The 25,313-nt window shown below is 40.0% G+C and overlaps 1 protein-coding gene across 1 annotated transcript in view; it reads left to right on the top strand.

Moving 5' to 3' along the window:
• Nucleotides 1-23,154: 23,154 nt before the first annotated feature.
• The window catches only part of ESYT3 (extended synaptotagmin 3), an 88,407-nt gene continuing 86,248 nt past the window's right edge, over nucleotides 23,155-25,313 (top strand). The window contains exon 1 of the mRNA XM_036746803.1: nucleotides 23,155-23,457. Within this exon, the coding sequence (XP_036602698.1) occupies nucleotides 23,155-23,457 (303 nt within the window). The remainder of the gene's footprint in view (nucleotides 23,458-25,313) is intronic.

Below are 25,313 nucleotides of genomic sequence, written 5' to 3'. Positions count from 1 at the left end.
TTGCTACTGGGTAGAGGGAAGTCCAAGAGACAAAGGGATGGGACAAGCAAAGAGAGAGAAGGAGGAAGGAGGTGGAAGAGGAGAAAAAGGAGGGAAGGGAGGAGAGAGGGAGGAGGTATATCAGTAAGGCAAGACTCGTGATCTTAAGGATGACCATGAACATGCCAGAATCACAAAGTATGAAAAATTCTCTATGTAGAAGGCAGAGGAAGTATAACATTTAATTAGACTCCAGAGGATCAAATCTGAGAACCAATACCCCAATTCAATATAGTAGCAATTATATTCCAAAACCAGTAAGCCCACCTCAATGTAGTAACAAGGAAATTATAACACAGTATTGTAGCAAGGAATCAAGTCATCCTGTAACCTTCTCCCCTGCTAGGGCCTTCCTGTAAACAATCACTCATGAATCCTAACTCTCCACTCAGCACTCTCTCTGCAGCTCCGTAGATGCTGGTTCTCTTAACGTCTGTTCTTCAGTGCCCTCCTGATGTCTGCTGCCTCAATGTCTTCCTCTCAGTCCTGCTGCTCTCAGTTCTGCTCCCCTTCAGTTCTGTGCTCTCCTTTTATACAGTCCTAACAGGCATCTGATTGGCTAGAACTCAGGTCTCTGATTGGCTGAATTCATGATTGACTAGAATTCAGTGCACATACCACTGGCTCTGGCCTTAGCAACTCCCCTTAGGGTCCTGAGGGCTTCACACCCACATCAGCTTAGCACCTAGTAAGTAGGGGCTTTAGGCCTTCTTACAAGCAAAGCTGCAATTAAGCTTTCCCACCTAGGCCCACCTGAGGTCTATTGAATAGGTGGGGAAGATCTTCAATCATATTAATACTACCAGGGGGGAAGGAGCGGGGAAGGAGGGCGGAAGGAGGGAAGGAGGGAGGGAGGGAGGGGGAGAGACAGGGAGGGAGAGGGAGAGAGAGAGAGGGAGGGAGGGAGGGAGGGAGAAAGAGGGGGAGGGAGAGAGAGAGAGAGAGAGAGAGAGAGAGAGAGAGAGAGAGAGAGAGAGACAAAGGGAGGGAGGGAGGGAGACAGGGAGACAGAGAGACTTGTTTCTTTTTAGTTCTTCTTGTAGCAGGCTAAGTATGCATCTCTTCCTGGCTCAGCCACCACTCCCCTTCTATACAACCTCCCAGTAACAGAGACCATGGGACCAACTAGAAGCCATTCTGTCACACATGTACTTTAGCAAAGGGCTAGAGTACGTCTACCCAGAAGGTTCCAGAGCACATGTTCAGCTCCATGAGAAATACTCTACTTCACTGGAAATACAAAAGGGAGACTGTCATTGTCTCAAGGAACTTAGATTCTAATGGGTAAGATAACACATATGGAGAAGTGGTGGCCAGGAAAGCTAGTTATGGTCTGGAAGATCACAAAGATGGTGAGAGGAGCAATAAGGGAGTTCACCAACACAGCTTTCCAAGGGAATATTAGTTTGGGTTTGATTACAGTTCTCAGAGCAAGAGGTGGAAAGCGGAGGTGGTGATTTAAAAGATGGCTCCTCCCAGACCTGGTCTCTGGTGGTCCAGCTTAAGTGGGGAATAGCATGGTGATTTAGCTCCTCCCATCCCTTTCTGAATGGAGGACCAGAGAGTAAATAGGAAACTTGAACTCACTGTTCATATTCTACTCTTTGTCACTAAAGAACTCCCCATCCATTTCCATTCATTGACATCCCTTCCTTTAAGACTCAACTCATTCATCATCTCTTCTATTAAAGCTTCCCTACAATACTGGAAGCAGTTAAGCAAACTAGAACCAAAATACGCCAGGGCAGAAAAGTCTTGCCATGTCACAGGAGAACACTTTTTTAGGAACAAAGTTTAAATTGAGCACCATGTTTAACGGCTCCCAGTATTGTAGGGAAACTTTAATGGAAGAGGTGACAAATGAGTTGGGTTTTAAAGGGAGAGATTTCAATGAACAGAGATGGATGGGGAGTACTTTAGTGACATGGGGTAGAGTCAACCTACACACTTGCATGAGCGAAAGCACAAAGATGGAACTGAGCAGGATGAGAAAAATATACCAGAGGTCTCCACAGGCCAAACCACCCAGAAGCCTGACAAGGTAACAGCTATACGAACTAACAGCAGAGAATGCTCACCCCTAAGGAGCTCACTTAGTACCTCCCCCATCAGTCCCCACAGTCTGTCAGGCCTCACAATTTAACCCATCTGCTTATGCTGTAGCATCTATTCAGGAATTCTCTTGTGGCTGTTGGCTGCAGTCTCCTCCAACACATACTACTCTTGTCCTCACCCCACCATACTGTGGCAACAAGTAGCAGATCTCAATTCCAACCACCCACTTGCAGAAGCAGAGGAAGAGGAGGGCTACTGAGAGAAATTTTGGTGATATAAAAAACTAAAGACCAATTCAATTATTATTACAAAGGCAGAAAACTTAAAGGTATAAAGACAGGTAAGGTGGAGACAAAACTATCCCTATTTGCTGACATGATAGCCTACCTGGAAAATCCTAGGGATTCAACAAAGATGACAATTAAGAAAATTAATGATGTCAGCAAGCTTTCAAGATACAAAATAAACCCATAAAAACAATCCCATTTTCATATAATAATGATAAAAACAAACAGGAGGCCATAATAGAAAGGGAAATCCCTCCCAAAGTAACTATGAAATGTAAACATATATATGTGTGTGACTGTATGTATGCGCAAAAAAAATTTGTATAGATTCGACTAAAAACTGTGCTGTAAGGAAATATCTGGAGGAATAGTCAGTGCTCATGGCTAGGCCATGCCAGTATAATAAAAATGACAACACTACCAAAGTTAATTTATAATTTTAATGTTATGTTTATTAAATTATCAAAGGGATACTTTACAGAACTCGATAGACTAATATAATTCATTTTGAGGAACAAAAGAAAGTTTTAAATATTTATAAGCAGAGACTAATTTCTTTTACGTACTGCAGAACCCAGAGGGACTTAGAACAGACAAGATGCAAGAAAAATCAGAGGTCATGTGATGTATTGGCCTTGCCATAATGTTATAGAAAAGACACACTTATTGGAATGCTAGCATTTATTCCTGGACCACATACTCATAAATATTCTTTATTTTGCAACAAAAATTTGAAAATTTATTTCCAAAATTAAATCCTAAGTTTGCTATTTCGTTTGTAATTCACATAAATGCAGAAGCAACGTCTTCATATTAAAATGAATTGGTTGGGGAAAAAATTCCCATTTTAATACAAATTTATTTTGCTCTCCTTTGTAATTTTAGAAAAGAGATCACTTGTTATTGAGAAATTGTTGTTTAGATTTTGTTTTTCTCTGGACCCTTTCAAAGACTGATAAAATCTTGGAGTTACAAGGGGTCAGTCTAGGTCAACAACCCTTTAAATACAGGAATGACACTAGAGCTAATCCTAGAGAAAAATTTCTAATGGCTACAGGGCTATATCCTTAGTCTTGTCCTGTTCAACACTTTTTAAATTGATGGCTTTCAAAAACATATGCTTAGCACATTTAACCCAACATAGGCAAGGGGTTAATGAGAAGTAACCAAAGGTTTATTTATCTTAAAAGGCTACAGTTGTTAAAAGTATGGCAAGGTTGCATGTTGATGGTTCTGGTTCTAATTGTCTATTCTGTTTAGCACCAAGACCTTTCCTTCTGTCACTTTTTCTCCTTAGAGACAATGTTTGAGTGGTGGCAAATGTGGTCTGCATGGCGCAGAGAATCTAATAGTTGTGAGAAGGCAGAAGCTGCTTTGGTAGGTACTTTCTATTAGCTAATAGGCATGCCAGGGACCATATTACCAATGCAAAGTCTTTGGTTATTCATAAAACAAAGAAACCTTTGTGATATAGCTACCTAAATGGCAGGGGATACTATCCAACAGCAACCACTAATTTCCATGTCACATTTATCCTATCAGTTCCATAACCTATGTACCTCTCCATTGAAATTTTATCTGCTCAAACCAGGTAATCTGTACATGCCTTTCCATGGCCTATCATATTCCATCCTTTGATTGGGGTCAGGGTAAGTCAACTCACAATTCCAATAACTCTTCTTAAAGTAGGACCTGGACCTCAGCACTACCATGAAACACCATGCTTTTGGTTAGTTGTTAGGACAATAATCTAAGCAAAATCAAAAACGAAGACAACAAAGCTTATTTCTAAAATTACTTCTTGAAATTCTATCTGCATCACAAGACTTGCTCAAACCCAGATAATGTGTACAGATCTGGAGATAGCCTCCTCCAGACATCATCTGAGTAAATGCCTTTGCCACGAGCTATGAGCTATGAGCTACTAAAGAAAGGAGTTCATGAGCTATAGTTTTAGGAGTGAAGATTCATAAACTGAAGGGGGCTGTTAGAGAATCAAGAGTCAAAGAGATGAACAGGTTAGAACAGAGGTTCCCAAACTTCTTTGGCCTACCACCCCCTTTTCAAAAAAATTACTCAGTGCTCCCCTGAAAATCTATTTTCTTTAACCCTTTAATTTTTTTAAAGTTGGGTTATTTCAAAATATATGTATCTTCCGAAATGATGCATCTTAAATTTAATAATTTATTGTAAATTTGTGGGGGGTTTTCCTGCATTGAAATTTTGATGATGCAATATTGCATAACCATATAGTATCATATTGTAAATAAGTCATTGCACGCACATTTTCTTGCTGATGCATTTTGGACTTCCCAACAATGCACAACACACTCAATGGCCAACACTTGCTGTTAAGACCAGTTGGCAGACTTGACCACTGATTGGTTATAACTTCTATTTTGTGTGTTTATTTGGAAAATAATGTAATCACTACAACTTTAATGCTGTTATACAACAGACAAAACATGTATGAATGGTTTTTCAAAATTTTCTTATCTTTCCTTATGCTTCCAAACCCCCTCCTCTTATTTTTATTCAATACATCTCAATTGTTCCCAAGGCTACTACCTTACGCTCTCCCTGACCCCCCACCCCCACCCCAGTGCCCTGCAGTGGGCAGTATCACCTATTTTGGGAGCCTCTGGGAGAATGACGGGTTGAAATTTTTAAATGTTAAATTTAATAGGAATAAATGTAAAGTCTTATTTTAAGTTAAAAAAAAACACATAAGTATAGGATAGAAGTGACCTAGAGTTGAAAGAGATTGGGTTTCTTTGACTTCAGACTCAAAGTGGATGGTAATGCACATTTATGCAAAAAACCCAAAAAGCTCATATAATTTTAGGCAACTTGATGTTCATGCTAAGATAGGTATAAACACTAGACTACCACCACAGATACAATTAGTGTTCATCAAAAGTGTTTACCAGAGGCACTGATGCTTCCAACATTCTGCTGCATGCTCATGCTGTCTGACGTACTTTACCCAGTTCTAGGATCCACGTTTCAAGGGCAATATTGATGAAAAGTACTCTGGAAACTATATCTTGTGACAAATAGTTGAAGAAACTGAAGATGTCTAATCTAGAGGGGAAAAAGGCTTGATAAGACTGAATACTTTCAAATATTTGACAGCTACTGAAGAGGCTACAGGGGCAGCTAGGTTGAGTAGTAGATAAAGCACTGGGCTTGAAATCAGTAAGACTCTTCCTGAGTTCAAATGTGTGATCCTGGGCACATTTAACCCTGCTTGCCTCAGTTTCCTCATCTGTAAAATGAGCGGGAGAAGGAAATGGCAAACCACTCCAGTATCTTTGCCAAGAAAAGCCCAAAAGGAGTCACAAAGAGTCAGACATGACTGAAATGACTCAACAACAAAGAAGAGGCTATGAACTTATTTCATGTAGCCTCAGAGGAAGAACAAGTACCGAGTGAAAATTATAAAGAAAAGCAGACACCATCTCAATATAAGGAAAAATGTTTTTAACAATTGGAGCTGTACAAATATGAAATAGATTTCCTGAAGGGCTTTAAACTAGTGCAGGAATCATGTCTGTTGCTCCCTGGGCATGCACTGTTGTATCACTTGTTTGACCTACTGGCCATAATCTCTACTGCCTCCCAGGTTTGGCCCACCTGAAATTCTTGGCAAAAGTACTGCTAGGCTCTTTCAAGGAGAACCAGAACCCTTTTGCTCAGACCAGAAGGAAGCTTCCCCAGTTCTACCCCTTGAAGTTTCAGCAGTATCCTTGCTTCAGATTTCTCTGTCTTCCAACCATCACCCCCAGGTTTGTTTCCCTGGTATAAAAGTTCTCACCCAGGCTATGTGAAATCAGGGGCATGTCCATTGTCTCTGCAAATCCTCAGCCCTGTTTTCTGACCCTTTCATATTCATATAGGCCCAGCCAAGATCTCAGAACCTTATCCTGATATTGATAATGATAACCAGAGGATCATTAAGTAAAATCACTCGTTTGTAGACTCTACCAAGAGATTTTGTAGAATTTTCACGTGTGAATGGGAAGGATCACATTAGAGAATTGTCAAGATTTCATTTTGCTCTATCAAGCCAAATTATTTTTGGTAATAAAAAAAACACATCAGATCTTACATTCTTTATACTGTTAAGATGTGGTCTGCTAAGAAGCTTACAATCCCTAAGAATTCTGAGAAGATGGCAGAGAAGGTCAGAAAATTCCACAGAAAATCTCCAGATTTCCTCCACAAACAACACAAAAATAGTACCTCAGGGTAAACAGAGAGGCAAAAATAAATAAGAGATGAAATAGAGCAGTGGTCCTCCTGAGACTACTGGAGGAAAGACCCAGGGACAGAAGGTTAGCCTGAGTGAAGTGCAAACACCTTCAGCTATCTCTGCAGAAACAATACGGGAGTAGGTGGATTGGGAGGTAGCCTCAGCCACAGAAATCCTCACCTCACAGACAATAGAGGGGGTAGGAGGGGGGAGGAAGGTCAGACATGCTCAAATATCTAAATTGAAGATTGAAGGAAAATTGAAGGAGGCTCTACTGCTGAGGGATACCAGGCCCAGCTTCTGCCAAGATGTGACCCAGACTGTGGCTGAAGGTGAGAAGGAACTAACACATACCTGGTGAGTGTAGAAGCAGTGGTGTGGGGACACTGCCAACTGTGGATACTTACAGGAGAGCTGATATCCTGGTTTTGATTCCAGACCAGAAGAGAGAACTGAAGGTTAAAACCACTGGAGAGTCCTCAGGGAGCAAGAGCATTTCCATCATAGCATGGCTGGGGGCCCTAGCTGTGGCTTGGAGGGAAAGAGGATGCCAAGTTTGGGCCCTGGACAAAGCTGAGAAAATAACAGTAAGAAGGATCTGAGGCCAGAAGCACCATTCCCCACACCTTGGGACTAGAGGTGATTATAATAATAAGCTGCTAAAAATAAAAATAAAAATGAGTAAACAAAGGATAAAGAATCCAACCATAGATAGTTACTATGGGGATAGAGAAGACTTGGGTTCATATTCAGAGGAGGATACTGAAGCAAAAAAAAAGCCTCTCCTACCCCAAAGAGCAATGTCAAATGAGTTATGTACCCAAAAGTAGTTCTTGGAAGAACTTAAAAAGGACTTTAAAAATCAAATAAGAGAGACTGAGGAAAAATTAGGAAAAAACATAAGAACAATCCAAAAAATTATGAAAAGAAAGTCAACCAACTAGAAAAAGAGATTTAGAATCTTAAGGAAGAAAACAACTCCTTGAAAACTAGAATTGGGCAAGGGAAAGCAAATGATGTTGTAAATTACCAAAAAATAATAAAAATAAAATCAAAAGAATGAAAAAATAGAAGAGAATGTGAAACATCTCATAAGAAAAACAACTGATCTGGAAAACAGGTCAATAAGAAAAAATGCAAGAATCACTGGACTACCTGAAAGCTATGATCGAAAAAAGAATCTTGATACAATATTACAAGAAATAATTTTTTTAATTGCTCTGAAGTTCTAGAACAAGAGGGAAAAGTAGAAATAAAAAAAATCTACTGATCACCACCTGAAAGAGATCCCTAGGTGGAGGATGGGGGGAGAGGGAAAGGGAGGAGCCCTTAGAGGAATAGGTAGAATAAGGAATAAGAGAGTTAGGGGAGAGGATAAGAGAGAAAGTCTTTAAAAGAGTATGGATTAGGGAGGTAGTGGTTAGAAATAAAGGAGGGATAGGTTAAAAAGAGAAGCTGAGGACAATAGAGGAAAGGTAGAATGGAGAGAAATATAAAAATAGTAATTATAACTTTGAATGGGAATGTGATAAATTCACCCATAAAATGGAAACAAATGACAGAATGGATTAAAAATCAAAATGTGGCAATATGCTGCTTATAAGAAGCACACTTAAAAATGAGAGATACATAGAGTTAAAATAAAGAGCTGTAGTAGAATGTATTATGCCTCGGCCAATGCAAAAGAAGCAGAGGTAGCAATCATTATATCAAAGTCAAAGCTAAAATAATTTAATTAAAAGAGATAAACAGGGAAGCTATATTATGATAAAAGGTACCATAGGTAATGAAGCAAGATCAATATTAAACTTATGTGCACCAAATACCATAGCATCTAAATTTTTAAAAGGAAAGTTAAATGAATTACAGATGGAAATAGATAGTAGTACTATAATAGTGGGGGACTTTAATCTTCCTCTCACAGAATTAGATAAATCTAACCAAAAAATAGATAAGAAAAAAGTGAATAGAATTTTACATACGCTAGATAAGGTGGTGTTTCAACATTCCAGTTAGCAGCTGCTGTGGGGGTGTAAAACCAACAACAACCAGCTCACAGAATGCTTCAAGCCCTGGTTCTTTTGATCTGCTTTACTAAGGAAAGCAACTATAAGGGGTTAACAATCTTACTTTAATCCAGCATACAAATATCATTCGCTCAGTTCAGGGGAAAAAGCCAGCCCCCTGAACTTCAAGGCAAATACAAACAAATTACAAACATCAACAGACAGACCTTGTCTGATTTAAATCTCAATTCATAGTCACCAGAGTTTAATAAAGTCCTAACATCCGGGTTTACAAGCTGGAGGGCTCTTAACTATAGCACCTAGAGTCTCCACATCAGCAAACCACCAAGAGTGAGAGCCCTAAGCAAATAGTTCTGTTTTCTCTTTTTATGCACTTTTTAGCCATCATCAAATGTCATCTGAGCAACCAGAACTTAAGCTCTTACTATTGGCTCTGGAGTTAGCACCTCCCCCTAGGACCTTGAGGGCTTCACACCCACATCGACTTAGCACCTAATAGCTAGGGGTTTTGGGCCTACTTGGGAGTGAAGATATAATCGGACCTCCCTTCATGGGCCCCACCTGGAGCCCCATCTTAGTTACCTAATTTAATCAAGGAGATGAAGGCCAGAACTCTTCACAGGGACTTGGTTGAATAAGTACTAAGAGTCCATCTTGATCACCAATACAGGTGGATATCTGGAAAGAACTGAATGGAAATAGAAAGAAATATCTTTTTTCTCAGCAGTACATGGTACCTTTACTAAAACTGATCATATATTAGGGCACAAAAATTTCATAGCAGTAAATGTCTCCCTTACAGAACACCATGCAATAAAATTATATTTAATAAGGGACCACAGAAACATAGAAAAAAACTAATTGGTGAGATATAAAATGGATAGTTTTGATTACATTAAATTTAAAAGGTTTTGTACAAATAAAACAAATGTAACCAAGATCAGAAGGAAAGCAGAAAACTGGGGCAGAGGGAGGGGCAGATTATAGACATTTCCTCAAATAAAGATCTCATATTTCAAATACATAAGGAACTTTGTCAAGTCTATAAGAATGTGAGTCATTCCTCAATTGATAAGCAGTCAAAGGATATGAACAGGCAGTTTTTTAATGAAGAAACCAAAACAATTTATAGTCATATGAAAAAAATGCTAGAGCATTATTGATTTGAGAAATGCAAATTAAAACAATCTTGAGATATCATTTTATATCTATCAGAGTGGCTTAAATGATAGAAGGAGGAAGTGGCAAATGTTGGAGGGGATGTGGAAAAACTGGGACCTTAATTCATTGTTGATGGATCTGTGAGCTGATCTAACCATTTTGGAATTATGCCCAAAGAGTTATTAAACTCCCTATACCCTTTGAGCCAGCAATACCACTATTAGTTCTGTTTTCCAGAATAATTAGGAAAAAAGGAAAAGAACCCATATGTTCTAAACATGGCAGCTCTCTTTTTAGTGGCAAAGAACTGGAAATGGCAGGGATGCCCATCAACTGGAGAATGGCTAAGCAAATTGTGGCATATGTTCATGATGGAATATTACTTTGTTACAAGATATGATGAGCTCAATGATTTTAGAAAAGCATGGAGACCTCCACAAAATAAAGAAGAGTGATAAGAGCAGAACCAAGAGAACATTGTATAGAGTAACAGCAGTATTGTTTCAGGAACAACTTTGAGCAACCAAGTCATTTGACTACTATAAATACCCAAATTAACCACAAAGATCCTATGTCAGAAGATGCTATTTGGATCCAGAAAAAGAACATATTTCAGATACAATTCTCTGCTTTTCTACTCCATTTTATTGTGGAAAAGCTTGTTTTATTTCTTAAGTTCAGAATAAAATACACAAATCCAAAAAAAAGATGTGGTCTGAGGCCAAAAATAATTTACGAAATCCTGCATATTACCTTCTTATATTTTTTAACAAGGATACACTTAACAATTCTGTATGGGTCTTTCTCTTAAGAATTTTAAAGAAACATTTGCATGAAATAATGAAGAGTGAAATGAGTGGGACCAAGAAAATTTTGTATACAGTAACAGCAACTTTGTTTGAAGAGTAAATGTGAATAACTAAGCTATTCTGAGTTATATGAATATTCAAATCAACCACAAAGGACCTATGAAGGAAGATGCTATCCACTTCCAGAGAAAGAACTGACATATGGAACTATGTATTGTATAGTTTCACATATAAACCTGTGTCAAATGTTGGCCTTCTCTAGTGCAGAGTTAGGAAGGAGGAAAGGAACTCAAATGTATCAAAATTTAAAAAATATTTTAAAAGAAAAAAAAGAATTTCATAAAAATAAGAAAGGAGTATATGAACTAGTAATTAATGAGTCTCTCTTGGTCACCTTTTTTTGTTTGCTGTTAATAAATGACAAAAGACATCTAGGCATTTGACCTGTAGTCAGGAAGATCAGAGTTGAAATCAGGCCTCAGATACTTACTTAGATATATGAACCTGGTCAATGAATTTAATCTGTTTGCCTCAGTCTCCTCATTAGTAAAACTGGGGATAATAATAGCACCTACCTCCCAAGGTGTTGTGAAGATCAAATGAAATAATATTTGCAAAGCACTTTGCAAACCTTTTGTTGTTGTTCAGTTGTGTACAACTCTTTGTGACCCCAGGGATAACGGCACACCAGGCCCTTCTATCCTTCACTTTCTATTGAAGTCTAAATGCTCTATAATAATGCCAACCATCACTTTTTCCAGTTCTTTGGTATCTTTCCCCACTTTGAGCTAGTTTAAAAAATTTGTCCCTAAGTGCTTTAAAAATTATCATCTCCAATACATGTATATTTTAGTCTTTTTTAACTCCTTGGTTTCACACAAGCCTCTTTGCAGTTTCATTGTCTTCTCCATTAATTTTTGCTATTGCTTATACTTTCTTAATATCCTTACTCTGTAATGTTTTATGAAGTAGTTTGTACTTGTTGTTGTACAAATTGTTGACCCCAGCTGCTATGGGTCTATACTTAAAATGAACATTAGGGTTGTATTGAGTAAACTGATTTCCTGACTTTGGAAGAGTAAATGGAAGAGTGAAATATCATCTCCAAGGATTTCATGAAGTCTCTTCTGTGAGCCTTCTCTGGCCTATTAATCATAGCACCTATTTACAGCTGTTATACTGCTTTTGAAAAAAAATAGTGAATATATATCCTTCCTTTTATTCAGTTCCCATTTTTTAGCATCACCAGCTAGATTAAGTAGGCCAGGTTGAAGGTTGTGAATAACATGGAGCAAGTCTATGTTACAATTATACAAGTTGTTTTGTTCTCATACTGGTCTTTGGTGTTGCTTTTGACCTTTACTCCAACTATTTAGTAGTCTGAATGCACAGAGCAGCTGATTTGGAAATCACTTTCGTAGTAGTAATCAGTCCTTTCCTGTCAATTAAGATACAGTCAATTTCTTTTCTTCCTTTTTTCGAAATTTTTGTATATGAGATATTGTTCAATGAATGCCATTGAACAGTGCCTTTGGCTTTTCTTTTCTTTTCTTTAGAAATGTGTGCATGAGATTTCTGAAAGTATACATACAAATCTTTGACCTATTTTATTCCCTAATCCCATATCCTATTTTCCACGATTTTTTTTTTTTTACTCTGTGCCCTCTTTTACATTTATACAACTATTGAAATATTAGTCGACTTGGTTTGTAGGATTTGGTCAAGTTCCCCATAGAATTTCATTACCTCTTTATCTTCTGTGACAGATATTGGCACACAAATGGTCATTACGATATCTTTCTGGGGGTCTTTTTGACTGTTTATCATGGTACTGTAAGATGACCTTGTCCTTTACGCACAAGATGAAACCAATACCACCAACTCTCCAAGGAGTGCAGAAGTGTCATCCTTCCATGTAGCTGAAGATTCCCCATGTAGCAACTATTCTGGCCTCAATCTCTGCAACTGAACCTGGTTACATCTCCCTTTAGGGTTCTACGGATACCCCTTGAGCAGGCCTGCACAACATATGACCCCACCAAAGGATTTCAGCCAGCCCATGAAAAATGTAGAAGATGTAAAAGTAAGCAAAGAAGTAACAAGTGCATTGTCCATGCCCCGCTTAACTTGTCATGTAACTTGGTGAGTGGGTTACTACTGCTCACTCTCTTCCTGTTTGTCACATGACCTACAGCAACCAACCGCTGTCAATCTGTCTCTTGTCTGAGAGGAGCAAGAGTCGTGTCTTTTTGCTGCATTTTTGGTCCTTACTGGCATCAAACAGGGACAAAGTGAGTGCAGCCACACACCAATGGATCTGATGTCCACTATGCGACAACAAGAGGGCTTCTTCCCCTCCCTCACTGCGTGGCCATCTGTGTTGGCAACCAAAAATGGGCTCCTTAGCACTTAGTCAACAAGTGCCCTTGACTAGTTTGGCTTTTTCCCCTGAACTGAATGCTGTTTGTATGTTGGACTGGAGTAAGCTTGTCGGCCCCTTCACCTTGCTTCCCTTGCTTAAGCTGATGGAAAGAACCTGTGCTTTCCCGGTCAACCCCTTCACCTTGCTTAAGCTGATGGAAAGAACCTGTGCTTTCCTGGTCAACCCCTTCACCTTGCTTAAGCAGATTGAAAGAACCTGTGCTTTCCCCAGCGTACCTTACACCCCCGCAGAAGTCGGATGGTTAAAAGCAGCTCCCGTTGGAGCCAGAGGCTGCTATAGCCACAGCCACAGCCACAGCCACAGCCACAGCCACAGCCACAGCCACAGCCACAGCCACAGCCGAAGCAGGAGCTGCCAGTGGCAGAGCTGACCTACGGGAGGAAGCTGAACAAGGACTTCAGGCCAGTGGGTAATCTTTTTACCATAGAGGGGGAAGCATGATTTTGCTTTACGCAATCATGCTTCTCTGTAGCCTCCTGGTTACTCTTTCAAGGCGTACTTATTGGGCCTGGAAGCTTTTGATCAGTATATCAAAATGGGGTTGCTGGTTCATGGGTTGGTTACTGTGGAGCCTAAATATATGTTTTGATTCTTCTGCCTTCTACTTTGAGAGTTTCTTATATCCGGCGGTTCCGAACCTTTCAGACATATATATGATCCTCTTTGAGATTCTAAACTCTGCCCTCCTAATACACCATCCTCCAAGTTACATGAGTATCTGGCACTCTCTCCAAGGTCAGAGATTCAGTTCAGTATTTCTTTGTACATGAGCAGTTGCTGTGGAGACTTTTTGGTTCTAACATCAAATTTTGGGGGTGATTTTATAAAATGGGTGATAAAAGCAGGAAAGTCTTTCAAAATGAAACTGAGGCAATTCAAAAGCCAGCTGTCAAAAGGAGAAATGTGCCTCTTTACTATGTGTATGAAACATATTTCATTGTGTAAACATGCTGGGTTAGGAGAAAAATATTCAAATGACATTGAACTTTTGATCCCGGAGTTTGACAGAAAACTGATGTTATCCAAAGAAGACGACATTAAATTTAAGGTGATGGAAGATCCTTTCTCTATGGATCCGCAGAAACTCCCTGCACTTTTACAGCTAGAGGTTATTAAACTTCAGTGCTCAAGAGTTTATCAAAATAAACACAGAGAAACCAGCCTTCAAGACTTCCACAAGAGTTTGGACAAGGGAAAGTTTAAAAATCTGCCAGATGGTGCTCTACAGATTTTCAGCATATTCGAGAGTACCTACATATGTGAACAAACCTTTTCCATTATGAACTTGAATAAAAACAAGCAACCATCAACTCTGATGATCACTTGAAGATATTTTGAAAACATCAATTTCAAACATGATTCCAGAGTAGATAAACTAATTGCTGACAAGACGTGTAATACATCCCATTAACTAAATGTAAACAGTAAAAACCTGGAAAATGTATTAAATCTTGTACTGCTTAGTAATTTTTTAACATATGATTTCATGATAAATAAAAATCTTGAGTAATAAGTATAATTAATTGATATTAATTGAAATTTCTCTTTTTAATATGGCTTATTTGCAAAATAGTTTCATCATTAATTATACTTTTACTTAGAAGGTGAGTCGCTAAAAATCTATCTGTGGCCTGAAGAAGTTTAGCCTGTTTTAGTTTTGGCCCCTACCTATGGCCAGGTTGTACAGATCTACCCTTGAGGGATTAGAATGTCTTCTCAAGCTTCAATTCCAATATAGTTCCCCCACTGCTAATCTCAAGTGACTAACACCCCACCTCCACATAACCAATTAAAATTGATTCACATTTTTAGAAAAGAGCTTTTACTTCCACAATCTAGCCAAGAGGAGTACAAACATTTTCCACCCACCACCACTTTGGAAGTATACTCACACCTCAGTCCTTGGGGAGAGTGAGCTCAAACTTAATGCAATCCCTACACAGCATCAGCCCCACCAACATGTCCAATGTTCAAATGTGGCATGGTTGCCAAATGAGACCTTGTCACAGCTACCTCAGGGAGTCAGATTTTCCATCACTGCACAGAGCCTCAAAGATGGACTGCCGTCTTTGGACCCCAGCATGGAATTTACTCCCAGATTTCCTGATGGCTCACCTCCCCCCTAACCTTTTTAAATTCGCAAAGTCATTTTCAATCACTTTTATTTAAAACGAAAGAACAAACACCAAGGCCCATACTCCCAGGCCTTATGTTGGCCTTGCACAGGGAAGGCAAAGCCTCGTCCCTTACATCATTGTCTCCCTTCTCTTCACCAGAACACCACCAATCAGAAAGTGTCAGCTACAGAAAAAGAAAAAGAAAAAAAAGCAGGTTCTGGACAACTAATGCTTTTTGAATGCACCCTCAGTTCCAGCTACACAGCTGACCAAAGAGACTGTTCTTCACCATATGGTTACTAGACCAGAACTGGTTCCAGGATATTTATGTATGCTGCGAACGTCCCATGGGGATTACATCAGCTGAATACTCTGCACATACTCATAAGTGTCAGGCTTCATGACTACCAGTCCCCCATTACATTTGCTATGCTCTCTCAGCTTCATTCCAGCTCAAGGTGAGAGAGGGCTGGTTCTCCGTATTTGTGAGAATATTAATATTGATGTAGCCCAGTTCTTCCAGTAGCATGACATCTAATTGGTCATGGGACAAAGACCTCCAAATTTAGGGAAGCAGGAGCTAATTAAGATCATACAAAAGTAGTGTGAATCTTAGCATCTTCTTTCCTTGTCTCTGTGACTTCTTTACTTCCATATCTGTTCAGCAAGATCTGTAAAATGCCTCATCAGGGTATAAAGAGGACCTTGGGTTTTCAGACACATAACAGCAGAGAACGGTTTCTACCCACTTGGTAGAAGGGCTTTGAAAATAGTCCTGGAGACAGACTGTGCCTGCTGTCTGAGGACTAGCCTCATTAAGTACAGAGAGGACCTTCACCAGCAAGTTAGCTACTAGACAATGGATTCTTTGGCCATGATAGTCTATGAAACAAAAAAAAAACGTGAAGTGACCCTTAAAACTAGCTCAAAATATGCCCCAAATGGCTGTTTTATATCCCTCTTAAAGGATCTGGAGGGAGAGGACAGATTATTTCTGAAAGAGAGGCATAGGGCAGAGACTAATCTGAAGCTGGAGAAGAGGAAGAGGCCAGACCAGCCAGGATTGTAATCCTCTCTCTCGTTACCCAAGAGAGGTTGCAGGTTTCTAGACTGTACATAGAAGATTCTGCTAATGACATTATTCCTAGGAATCCTTAGAATCATCAATTTAGAGTCATAAGTGATATCAAATGTCTTCTAATCCTCATTTATAGATGAGAAAATGGAGGCCCAAAGAAATTAAGTGGCTTATCCAAGGTCATCTAGGTAATAGCAGAGCCAGGACTTGAATTCAGGTCTCCTAACTCCCAAGATCTGTGCTTATCTTTCTAATTCTTCAGTGAAAGGTTACAGCCATGTCTGTTGTTTCTCTTCCTCTCCCAGGAAAAATGCTGTGAATTATGCTAAAGAGGAGGTGACAGAATAAGCATTCTTAATCTGGAGTCCACAAACCCCTATGAGGTCTATGTACAGATTTCAGGGAGTCTGGAAACCTCAATGGGAAAAAATTACATCTTTATTTTTACTGTCTTCTAACTAAAAGTGAGCATTTTCTTCCACTATAAATACAAGCAATAATAGGTGGTCATATTAGCCATGACCAATGACTTTATCACCAATAGAAAGCATAATATTTTCATATCACATTACAGTTGTCAAAGATCTCAAAATATCATCTGCTCTCATCACCACTTTGAAATTACTGTCGTTACTAGACCCACCATTAGATCATACATTAGTCTTCCTCTCTATGGACTGTATTTAATATAATTAGTTTCCTTTGTAATGCCATGTATTTTATTTTATGCATTTAAAAACATTATTTTAAGAAACAGTCTATTACAGATACCCAAGACATATGAAGGAAGGTACTATTTGCATCCAAAGAAAGAACTGATAAATAGATGTATAGAATGATTTTACATACACACACGTGTGTGTGTGTGTGTGTAATGGCAGCCATTGGCAGGCAGGGAAGGGAAGGGAAAAAAGGTGAAAAAAAGAAATTTACATGATAACTTTATTATTTATTCGAAAGAAATAGCAAGTTGTACATAATAGATTTACAGTTTCATGTGCACTCATCTTTTTTATTATATTATATTATATTATATTATATTATATTATATTATATTATATTATATTATATTATATTATATTATATTATATTATGGAAATGCTTGTTATAGTCCATAAATCACAAACAAAATAAACAAAACTAAAAAAAACATGATATGGTCCACAGGCTTTATCTGACTATCCAAGGTTTCTATGACACACAAAAAGGTGTGTCAAAAACCCCTATTATAGAATAATTAATGTTGTTGAATCATTTCAGTCTGTCCAACTATTTGTGACTCCATTTAGGGTTTTCTTGGCAAAGATACTGGAGTGATTTGCCATTTCCTTCTCCAGCTCATTTTGCAGAAGAGGAAACTGAGGCAAACAGGGTTAGGTGACTTTACAAGCGTCACACAGCTAGTAAGTGTCTGAGGCCAGATTTGAACTCAGGAAAATGAGTCTCCCTGACTCTAGGCCCAGTATTCTAACCACTCACTGTACCACCTAGTTGTCCCAGAATAATTAATATACATTCTAAAATGTAAGACTCAAACAGCTCCAGGAGAGCTGTTTCCCAGCTTGTTCTCCTGGGACACAGGTATGCAAAGGGAAGGAACTGGAGATTATGCCATGTGATCCCTGTATACCTGCTACCCTCAGGTAGCAGGAACCCTGGAGCCAATCCTTCTACTATATTACATTGAGGTCTCTGTTTCAAAGCTCACCCCTGATACTTAATCCCTGTGTGACCTTGGGTGAGTCACCTTTTAACTTCCCCCAGAGTCAGTTTTCTTATATATAAAATTAAGGGGTTGGACTAGGCCCCTTCCAGCTCTCGCTCTATGATCCTATGAATTAAAGTAAACTTAGCTCTATTTGTGTATGGAGAAACAGGAGCTGAGCACAAAGAGTTTTAGGCAATGTGCTACCTGTTCTATAATCATTAGAGAGGGAGCATGGTATTTCCAAAGGAATGGTGGTGTAATAACACTGGCCTCCCCCAGGGAGTGTGGAAGAAATTAATTAGGGCTTGCAAAATGACTTGCTAGCTAATGCTTTGTAAGTGGCCAACAATTACAGCACTCCATGGCGTTGTCCCACACATTCCCTGCCTATTGTCTCTGACTGACACCCCAGGTACCACTCAGGAAGCATTCAGTCAGAACTTGGGCAGCTAAAACTCGAAACCACATGATTTCCCAATGACTACTGTGGCCCAGCCTTCATTATTAGTGATAATGAGGCTTGCCATTTAGCAGGTATCTTTGCACAGAGCCAGAGTCCTCACTTTGTCATTATTTGGGCCCTGATTGGTTCATAGTGAACTTAAATAGCAATCACTTCTGTTTTCGCTAGAGACCCTGAGGGTCTTCCCCTCCCAGATTAATTTTTTTGACTAGATAAAAGAGGCCATTTTCTGCCTCATTCCTTACCTAGCCTTAATCACTGAATGCACATCACCTCAAACTCAGACCTGCTGCATCTGGGGCCATCTCTAGTAGTCCTGATCTATATCTGGCCACTGAACCAAGATGGCTCCAGAGGAAAAAGTGAGGCTGCTGATTTTGTGCAGCTTTCCCCCACTTAAATCCAATTCACTTGCATGTCGTGGCATCACCTACCTGATGCCATGGTCCTCTTTTGCGGAGCATTAGAGAGGGAAGGCAGGAGATATTCTTACACCAAAAATATGGGCTGAGTATGTGGTATGATTTGAGAAACTCCAAAAGGGCTTTTCACCTGGAAAAATAAAAGTCTCCTTGACCAGCCTTCTGCAGTGTCTAAAATTATCAACAGTAATTATTCCTTTAATTCACCAACGTGAACTATTCAGGATTCCAGTACATTTGAAAAGGTCTTGTGTAACATGGGGAAGGAATGGTGTCCTTAGCCATCAGCATATTGCAGGAATCTGTTGACCTGATAAGCCAGTTGTCATCTGGCACAACCCTAAAAGGACAGGAACACTGGATAGGTAAGGTCTGATTCCAGGGACTGAAGAGAATCAGGAAAGATTTGGCATCTGGGGCACCAAGAGAACAGGCTACAGAATTGTGCTATAAGCCAAGGTCCTAAACTAACCAGAGGGCAGCATTCTCGTGTGAAAGAGGAAGTCACAGAGAGGGGGATCCAACTTCTGAATAACTACTCGTTGGGCCAGCATGGCTCCCTGTGGATTTGTTAACTCTTTAAACATCAGAATAAATGTTTAAATTTAGAGGGTTTAAGAGCCAAACACATTTCAATCAATTAACAAACACTTATTAAAACCTTATTATGTGTCATGCATTATGCTATGTGAAAGACTTGGCTATTCCCAGCAATACAAAGATCCAAGATAATTCTGAAGGATCTACGATGAAAAATGGTATCTACTTCTAGAGAAAGAGCTAATAGAATCTGAATGTAGACCAAAGCATACTGTTTTTTAACTTTCTTTTTCTTTTTTTTTGTCTGTGCCTTCTTTCACAACATGACTAATATGGAAATGTTTTACATGACTGCACATGTACAACCTTCATCAAATTGCTTGTCTTCTCAATGACAGGGCAGGACAGCAGAGAAGAGAATTTGGAATCAAATTGGCAAAAAAAAATTAAAATGTTTTTATATGTAATTGGTAAAAAAAAACCAAAATATTAAAATTAAAAAAAATTTTAAAGGCTATTTCACAGATGGAAAATTGAGGTTCCAAGGTGGAGGGGGGCAGTCTAGAGGTAAATAGTGGTCTAAGTGAAATGGAACTTAATCAAAAGCATTTTCTTCTCAGAAAGGCTCTTAAGGTCTTCTGTCTATAGAGTAGTACTTAAAGCAAGAATAAGATGGAAGGTATGATGCTTTTTTTCAAAAGGGCCTGAAACAATTCTTTGACCTGCATCTCCTCTCCCCCACAACTACCCCCACGTACTTCCTTACTTCTCCAAATGAAATAATTGAAACAATGAATGGGAGTTCTACATGCTTCTTTCCCTTCCTATTCTTACCTCATATTGCCAATAGCAACCCTGAGTGTCCCTTTGCATCTTGATGATAATAGCAGCATTTGAGGTGGGAATAAGAATTTATAACTGTGACTTCACTGATACAAGGAACTTCATCTACCAGTTCAAGTTGGTACCTTATCTGTAATTTTCAGTCTCTATCACCTAGAACTCTGAGAGGTTAAGGCCCTTGTCCAGATCACATAGACAGTAGGTCTCAGAGTTGGGACTTGAGCCCAGGTCCTCTTGACTTCGGGGCTGGCTCTCTATCCATTAAACTATGAGTGTCCACAGAAAAAACATGATGTGTCTACAGGGCAGTGCCTGTGGCTACCACCATAGCAGTGTAACAATCTTCCCAGCTCTCAGGGGGATCGAGGAGTTAGTTTCATCATACATCCACAAAGGAACAAGAAGCATCATTTCATGTCAGGTTTAATCATCTCCTTTTGTAGTGGTTGAATTAAGTATAAGCAAGCAGTTCTCCTCAAAGACAATTTCACCTTGGGTGCCAATATCTATTGCAGGTGATGAAGCTCTTCACAGAATTTCCCTACTTGACAAGATAATACAAATTAAATATATTCTAATACTCTGATATACACTAATATTCAATTATTTCAATGTGAAAATGGGCACAGGATGTGGCAGTGAAGATGGTAGAGGATGAAGAAATGAAAGAGGGCAAAATCTTGTAGGATAGTTAGAAACCTCACTCATGTGCATGATGAATTCTCATTAAGCAAAGAGTTGGAAGGTGATAAAAATAGCAAGTGCCAAAGTACATAATTTTAAAATGAAATTGATTATCTTAACAGGACAGACATGAATAAATATAGTTGTAACTAGCACTGTTGTTTTTTTTTTTTTCAGAATCAGCTGTCTGTGCAACAGATGATGGATTGATTGAAGAAAAGGTCAAAGCAAATGCCAAATTAGACTTGATAGAGATGAGACATCAAACCAGACAATCTGGTTTCCCCTCTTTAGATATGCTCTAATTGTCAGCATCAATTGTGGCCTCTAGATATAGTCTAATCAACTCAGAGTACAGTGTACAGTATCACTCTTGTATCACTTAGTGTCACACCTTGTAACACATATATCACTATACAATTATATACATACATATATTACATAAAACACAGCCTTATAAAAACTTATCTAATAAGCTTTGGAGGGTTGTGATGTGCATGGGTAGAGACTTCACACTAAGGAAATTTCACAGATTCTTGATTTATTAATATAAGGTAACAACATTCTAGTTGAACCTTTTTTTCATCCATAATAGTACACTGGGTCAATGTCTGCCAAAATAATATAGAATAATCTACAATGGCTTCTAGTTTCCTTTACTGAATCATAATTCCAATATATATGACTATATTATGATTCCCTGCCCCCTCCCCATGCATTATGTCCAACCTGTCAGCACTTACTCACCCGTCAGTTATCCATGCACTCAGGCAGGCATAAGCAATCTTCCTGTAGTTTATCCCTACCGCTTTAGCATTTTACTGAGAGAGCTTAACAAACTTGTGTTGCTTGAATACTTTGTAATTATTAATGTTTCACTGGTCATCCCCTTCATTGAAAGTTTATTTTAAAAAGTTAAGGAGAAAACTACATTGGGGCAGTTTAGAGGTCACTGACACATGCAGGGCTACTTGGTGTCTGATTAAAACTTCTTAGTAACTTAGTTTTGTTTTTAAGCAGCCCTTGTTACTACTTTTTTTATTTTTAAAGAATTGAAGGCCACTGGGTCGATCAGAAAAGAAAAAAAAAGTCCGTAGTGGGCAACACTCAAGCGAAAACAACAGCAACAGCTTTCAGCTAAAACTGTTTTTGTTTGTTTTGTTGTGTTTTCTTTTGAAAGGGAAATCTGAAACATTTATATCGCCCATTTAAAAATAATTAAAGAAAATAGACTTTCATAAATATAACCGCCCAAATCTCACTGATATTGAATTTAGGCAATTGAATACAACTGACACATTTGACACATGAGGAAACTGAGGCAAACAGCTTTTAAGTGACTTGCTTAGGGCCACACAGTATCTGAGGCAGAATTCAAATCCAGGCTTCCTTACTCCAATTCTCTGTGCACCACATTCTCCTGTCTCTTGTATGTCACTTGAACAAGGTTTTTTGAAAGTGTGAATAGATGATATTAATTGGATCGCCTGTATCGACAAGTACATTTGTCCCCCTAGGAAAACGTAAATTAGTTTTTTGTTGTTTGTTTTTAATTTTGGAACTCTCATTCATTCAGAAGGAACTCCTGGTGAGGGATTTCCTTTACCAAGTAATTCATTCAAGGAAGATGTCCCAGGGAAGGGTGGAAGAAATCTCTTCATCCTCTTTTGGAAACCAACACTAAGGTTGGTGGTGATTTGGGTGAGATAAGTCCTGGGCAGTTAATGGACACAACAACTTGTTGCTTACCACCTGGCCTCTTTCCTCCGAAGGAGGCGTGTCTGCTTGCTTCCCTGAGGTATGGTGGACTGTGCGGTGATCTGCCCAACCCTTGCTCTTAGGTGGTCCACTGCTCAGTTCTTTAAGTTACCTCCCCAACTGGCACTTCTTTACCGGGCGGGCTCTGATAGGGCGGAGACACGATCCCGGTGAGCTGCGCAAGGTCCCAGCGCCCTGGAAGGGGAACGCCCTCGTGGCTTTGGGTGCTCTCCAGTCCACCACTTAGAGTGCACGGAGACTGCGGGTGGGCGGTGGCTGTGTGAAAGGGCTGACTGAGGAGCAGCTGGAGCTCAGCCGCGACCTCCTCCACTCCTGGTGCTCATCTTCTGGAGGAGCAAATGTACCCCTGCACCAGAGCGCGCGCCCCTTCCCCCGGGTGAGCACCGGTAGGAAGAGCAGGAGACCCCGGCCGGCGGAGCGCTGTGGACACTAGTCGCTGGGGAGATGGAAACGCAGCGGGGCCCGGCGGGGGCGGAACCAGGAGTCAAGGAGCCGCAGCTGCCCAGCCAACTACTGCCCGAGCTGTACGGCTTCGTGGCTCGGGTGCTGCTCTACCTGGCTCCCGTCTACCTGGCCGGCTACCTGGGGCTGAGCCTCAGCTGGCTGATCCTCGGAGCCTTCCTGTGGATGTGGTGGCGCAAGAACCGGCGCTGGAAGCACTCGCGCCTAGCTGCCGCCTTCGAGTTCTTGGACAATGAACGACAATTAATCGGCAAGGAGCTCCGAGACCAGCAGCTGCCTGCCTGGGTGAGTGAGCGGGGCTGGAGCTGAAGGGGCATTGAGTTTCTGAGGGGAGAGAGGAGGAGAGGGAAAGGAAGGAAAGAAGGAAAGATACCAGCCACCACCCAGGAGGATTTCAGAGTGTGTTAGAACTGAAAACCAACTTAGAAACCAGCTCTGTAAAGGACCTTCGAGAGGCCAGCTTCTCTCCCTTATTTTAATCAAGGAAGTAAACTGAGGCCCAGAAAACGGCCTGTGATCTGGCCAAGAACGAACAGTCTAGTATAGGAAAGAGTAGAAACTTGAACTTAGAGGGAGGGAAAGTGGAGGGAGCTTGCCACAGCCTCCTGTTGTTTTGGTTTCTTTCCCATTCACCTCTAACTAGTTCTGTTGTATACATTTAGCCTTTAATTTGGTTTTACTTTGCTTGCCGGAAGGTAAAGCTTTCTCCCTTACAGAGCATACTTTGCATTCATCCATCAGGCATGCAAAGATGTATGAGGCTTTCTGGGTTCTCAGAGTTTTCCGTCCTGCTGTAACAGAAAGCAGTTTCCACAAGGTATCTGATGTAAAGGCACGGTGCGCTGGGAGATGGGAGGAGGGAGAGATTTCGCCCCCGTCCTTGGGTGACATTCCTCTGCTCCTCCCTCCCAGGAGCAAATACCTCATCCAGTTCTTTCACATCTTAGGGCTTCTTCCCCATTCCTTGCTACTGTGAAGGCTCCTCCCAGTGTTGTTTCCCCCACCTGCAGTTCATAGAATAATATTGGATTTGAAAAGATCTTAGAGCCAACACCTTCATTTTATGTATGAATAAACTGAGACCCAGAAGAAAGGAAATGACTTTCCCAAGATCACACCCAAGATCCCAAAATAGTAAATGAAAGAGCTTGGATTTGAAACTAAACTTGACTTCAAATTCAGTGTTCTTTCTACTGTGCACACAGGCCTTATAAGGTAGAAATAGGAAACTTGTTTTTTAAAGAATTGAAGGCCACTGGGTCGATCAGAAAAGAAAAAAAAAGTCAGTAGTGGGCAACACTCAAGTGAAAAGAACAACAGCAACAGCTTTCAGCTAAAACTATTCTTGTTGTTTGTTTTGTTGTGTTTTTTTTTGAAAGGGAAATCTGAAACATTTATATCGCCCATTTAAAAATAATTAAAGGAACTAGACTTTCATAAATATAACCCCCCAAAATCTCAATTTCGTGGTATAAGCAGTTAGAGGACTGAGATAAAAATAAAACAGAGGTGGAGAGGAAGGAGATAATAGGACACAACTCAAAATGGGTAAGCTTCAAACCTGAGGGTTTGGATGGAAGCAGGCAAGAAAGGAAGAAAGAGAATCCATTTCCTTAAGTGCCCATCCTCCAGGTCCAACTTTGAGAGAGAGGCGTGGGATAAGGCTGCATGCTATAACCTCCCTTTGCCCACCTCCCCAGTATTCCAGCTTCCTACCTGACACAACCTTACACTCCATTGGGGTCCCATTGACACTGCCAACTCTTACCTCTTGAAATCTTTCCTCTCAAAGTGCCAAGCAAAACTGAGGTTAGGATCATCCCTTTTAAGTCCCAAGGACCTGCATCTTCTCACAGAGTTGGCTTTACTGATGTTTTCTATGGAGGTAGAGGAGTGGCCAACAGACAATTTTATCCAGTCCAAGGCAAGTGTTCTAAAAGGGCAAAAGGTTTTCCCCCCTTACAGTAGGATCATAGCTTTGACATCATCCAGTCTCTTTGTTTCTGGCGGTTTCTCCCTAAATGGATCTGCGGTGTAGTGCCTGGGGTCATTTGTACCTTGAGCTTTGTGGTTGGCTGACTGTCTGGGTGGCACTGTGTGTGTATCCCTGAGATTTTCCTTCTTGCTGAAGTTAAAACAAA

The sequence above is a fragment of the Trichosurus vulpecula genome, chromosome 2, assembly GCF_011100635.1.
Source record: "Trichosurus vulpecula isolate mTriVul1 chromosome 2, mTriVul1.pri, whole genome shotgun sequence".
In the NCBI taxonomy this organism is placed as follows: Eukaryota; Metazoa; Chordata; class Mammalia; order Diprotodontia; family Phalangeridae; genus Trichosurus; species Trichosurus vulpecula.
The sequence above is the reverse complement of the archived record's forward strand: the minus strand, read 5'-3'. Positions and strand labels throughout refer to the sequence as shown.